This window comes from Camelina sativa, chromosome 16 (genome assembly GCF_000633955.1).
Source record: "Camelina sativa cultivar DH55 chromosome 16, Cs, whole genome shotgun sequence".
Classification (NCBI taxonomy): domain Eukaryota; kingdom Viridiplantae; phylum Streptophyta; class Magnoliopsida; order Brassicales; family Brassicaceae; genus Camelina; species Camelina sativa.
In genome coordinates, this window is record NC_025700.1 from 16888167 (window position 1) to 16891421 (window position 3255).

Genomic DNA, 3255 nt, shown 5'->3' on the forward strand with positions numbered 1-3255 from the left:
TTACATGGGTATCCGTTGAGTATGGTCGAAGATGTTGGATTCAGAATGTTTATTAGAAATTTACAGCCTTTGTTTGATCTTGTTGCGTTTGAAAGAGTTGAGTCTGATTGTATGGAGATATACGCTAAAGAGAAGCACAAGATGTTTGAAGCGTTGGATAAGTTACCTGGAAAGATTAGTATCAGTGTTGATGTGTGGAGTGGTTCAGATGATACTGATGAGTTCTTGTGTTTGGCAGCACATTATATCGATGAAACATGGGAACTGAAGAAGAGAGTTTTAAACTTTTTCGTGGTTGATCCGTCTCATACTGGTGAAATGCTTGCTGAAGTTGTAATAACATGTTTAATGGAGTGGGATATTGACAGGAAGTTGTTTTCTATGGCGTCTAGTCATTCTCCACCGTTTGGTGAAAACGTGGCTAACAAAATCAGAGACCGGTTGTCGCAGAACAAGTTCTTATACTGTAACGGGCAATTGTTTGATGTAAGCTGTGGAGTCAATGTCATTAACCAGATGGCTCAAGATTCGTTGCAAACTTGTTGTGACACAATAAACTTGGTTCGAGAGAGCATTAGGTATGTCAAAAGCTTNAGAAGAGACTTAGTGGATCGAGCGCTAGTGGGACTTCCCATTTGAGGAACCATTTGATTAGATGTAGGAGGAGAATTAATGGTAACGGTGTTGCTCAGTATTTTGTGAAGGGGAAGAAGAAAGAAGGAAGAGTTGTTGAGCTAGCGAATGAGAAGAAGAAAGATGAAGAACAGCTTAGTGTAGTGAGTGTTAGATATGAACATGATGATGATGTTGTTACTGGTGTATGTGCTGGTTTGGATCAAAGGCGGAGTAGGTTTGATCTAGCACGGATGATTATCTTACATGGGTATCCGTTGAGTATGGTCGAAGATGTTGGATTCAGAATGTTTATTAGAAATTTACAGCCTTTGTTTGATCTTGTTGCGTTTGAAAGAGTTGAGTCTGATTGTATGGAGATATACGCTAAAGAGAAGCACAAGATGTTTGAAGCGTTGGATAAGTTACCTGGAAAGATTAGTATCAGTGTTGATGTGTGGAGTGGTTCAGATGATACTGATGAGTTCTTGTGTTTGGCAGCACATTATATCGATGAAACATGGGAACTGAAGAAGAGAGTTTTAAACTTTTTCGTGGTTGATCCGTCTCATACTGGTGAAATGCTTGCTGAAGTTGTAATAACATGTTTAATGGAGTGGGATATTGACAGGAAGTTGTTTTCTATGGCGTCTAGTCATTCTCCACCGTTTGGTGAAAACGTGGCTAACAAAATCAGAGACCGGTTGTCGCAGAACAAGTTCTTATACTGTAACGGGCAATTGTTTGATGTAAGCTGTGGAGTCAATGTCATTAACCAGATGGCTCAAGATTCGTTGCAAACTTGTTGTGACACAATAAACTTGGTTCGAGAGAGCATTAGGTATGTCAAAAGCTTAGAATCTATTCAGGAGAGATTCAATCAGTGGACTGTTGAAGCTGAAGCTGAAAGTGAAAGGAACCTATGTATCGATGACCCAGTGAGATGGGACACAACATGTACCATGCTGGAGATTGCCTTAGAGCAGAAGAGTGCGTTTTCACTCATGAATGAACGTGATCCTGATTCCGTGTTATGTCCATCTGATTTGGAATGGGAGAGGTTAGAAACAATTGTCGAGTTCTTGAAAGTCTTTGTTGACGTGACAAATGCCTTCGCAAAGAACAGTTGTTTACCGGCCGACATATACTTCCCGGAGATATGCGACTTACACCTCCGGTTAATCGAATGGTGCAAGAACCCGGATGAGTTCATTAGCTCTCTAGCTGTAAACATGAGAAAGAAGTTCGATGATTTCTGGGATAAAAACAACCTGGTTCTAGCCATTGCTACCATATTAGACCCACGGTTCAAAATGAAGCTGGTGGAATATTATTACCCGCTGTTTTATGATACTAGTGCTTCAGAGTTCATTGAAGATGTTGTTGAGTGCATCAAAGCGTTGTACGATGAGCATTCTGTAGGATCACTGTTAGCATCATCAGATCAAGCCCTTGACTGGCGTAATCATCATCATGGGTCAAATGGTGTTCGCCATGGGAAAGAGCTTGACGATAGATTCATAGAATTTGATAGGTACATTAACAATACAACTACTACTACACCAGGCCAAGACTCTAAATCGGATCTTCAAAAGTATTTAGAGGAGCCGCTTTTTCCCCGGAATTCAGATTTCGACATCCTGAACTGGTGGAAAGTACACACACCGAAGTACCCAATCCTCTCTATGATGGCACGTAACGTGTTAGCAGTTCCAATGTCAAATGTATCAACAGAAGAAGACGCCTTTGAAACTTGTCAAAGGAGACAGGTTAGTGAAACTTGGCGTTCGCTTAGACCGAGTACTGTGCAGGCCTTAATGTGTGCACAAGATTGGATCCAGAGCGAATTGGAAAGCTCTTGAAACTCTTGATTTTGTCCTGAGTTTTGTTTTCTTTGTTAGTTTAGATCTCAGCTCCAGCTTGTTTGTTTATTGTCTGTACCTCTCGACAACAGTTGTTTTAGTCATAATTTATATTCAACCTAGCTAGGTTTTTTTGCTGTATCACAGAAGCATCATTCATTTCTCTGTACAGAGTTTGGCTACAATGGAGTTAAGTGATAGAGTGGTTTCAGTTACTTGGACCATAAATCTATGTAACTCTCATATCCGATACACAACAAAATTACGGGTTTTTAGAGAACAATGGATAGTTTATCAAACACATACATAAAGGAATATGAAATTACAAAAAGTGGTTAAGAACAGAAAGCAAAAGAGAGAAAAAGAGCTAGTATGTGGAATAGCAATTTTTAGTTCTTTTGGTACTTACAAAAAATAATCTGGAGTCTTGCGAGTGGTTTCGGGTTCGATTTGACGTGGGGCTGGATCAAACTGAAGGAAGTTCTGGTCCATGTTCTCACCAATCTCTAGAATCGCAGCCATGTTGCCACAACGGTAGCAATAATTTGGGGCACTGAATACAGTCACAACGTTCTTTTCTTGGCACCAATTATAACCTTCCATGACAAGTTGGTGTGCTCTTGAAATCAGAGAGAGTCCATTGGTGTGGTTAAACTGAGTAGCGATATCTTGTCCGAAAGTGTAGCCTGCACCACGAGGAGATATTCCCCAACCACACCGGTCATCTGGATCAGACCATAAGAGATCACACATTGGTCCTTCATGTGGAACCTACACAACA

General features: G+C 40.5%; 2 protein-coding genes across 3 annotated transcripts in view; one reads left to right on the forward strand and one right to left on the reverse strand.

Moving 5' to 3' along the window:
• Nucleotides 1-2615, forward strand: part of LOC104753734 (zinc finger BED domain-containing protein RICESLEEPER 2-like) — a 4527-nt gene extending 1912 nt beyond the window's left edge. The window contains exon 3 of one of the 2 annotated variants that reach the window (XM_019238552.1): nt 641-2615. In XM_019238552.1, coding sequence (XP_019094097.1) covers nt 641-2474 — 1834 coding nt within the window. In that variant the 3' untranslated portion in view covers nt 2475-2615. Of the gene's footprint in view, nt 1-635 lie in introns of both variants that reach the window. The other variant, XM_019238551.1, reaches the window with a different exon arrangement.
• Nucleotides 2707-3255, reverse strand: part of LOC104750849 (serine/threonine-protein phosphatase PP2A-5 catalytic subunit) — a gene marked incomplete in the record, with an annotated part of 8790 nt that continues 8241 nt past the window's right edge. The window contains 1 exon segment of the mRNA XM_010472695.2: nt 2707-3245. Coding sequence (XP_010470997.1) covers nt 2880-3245 — 366 coding nt within the window.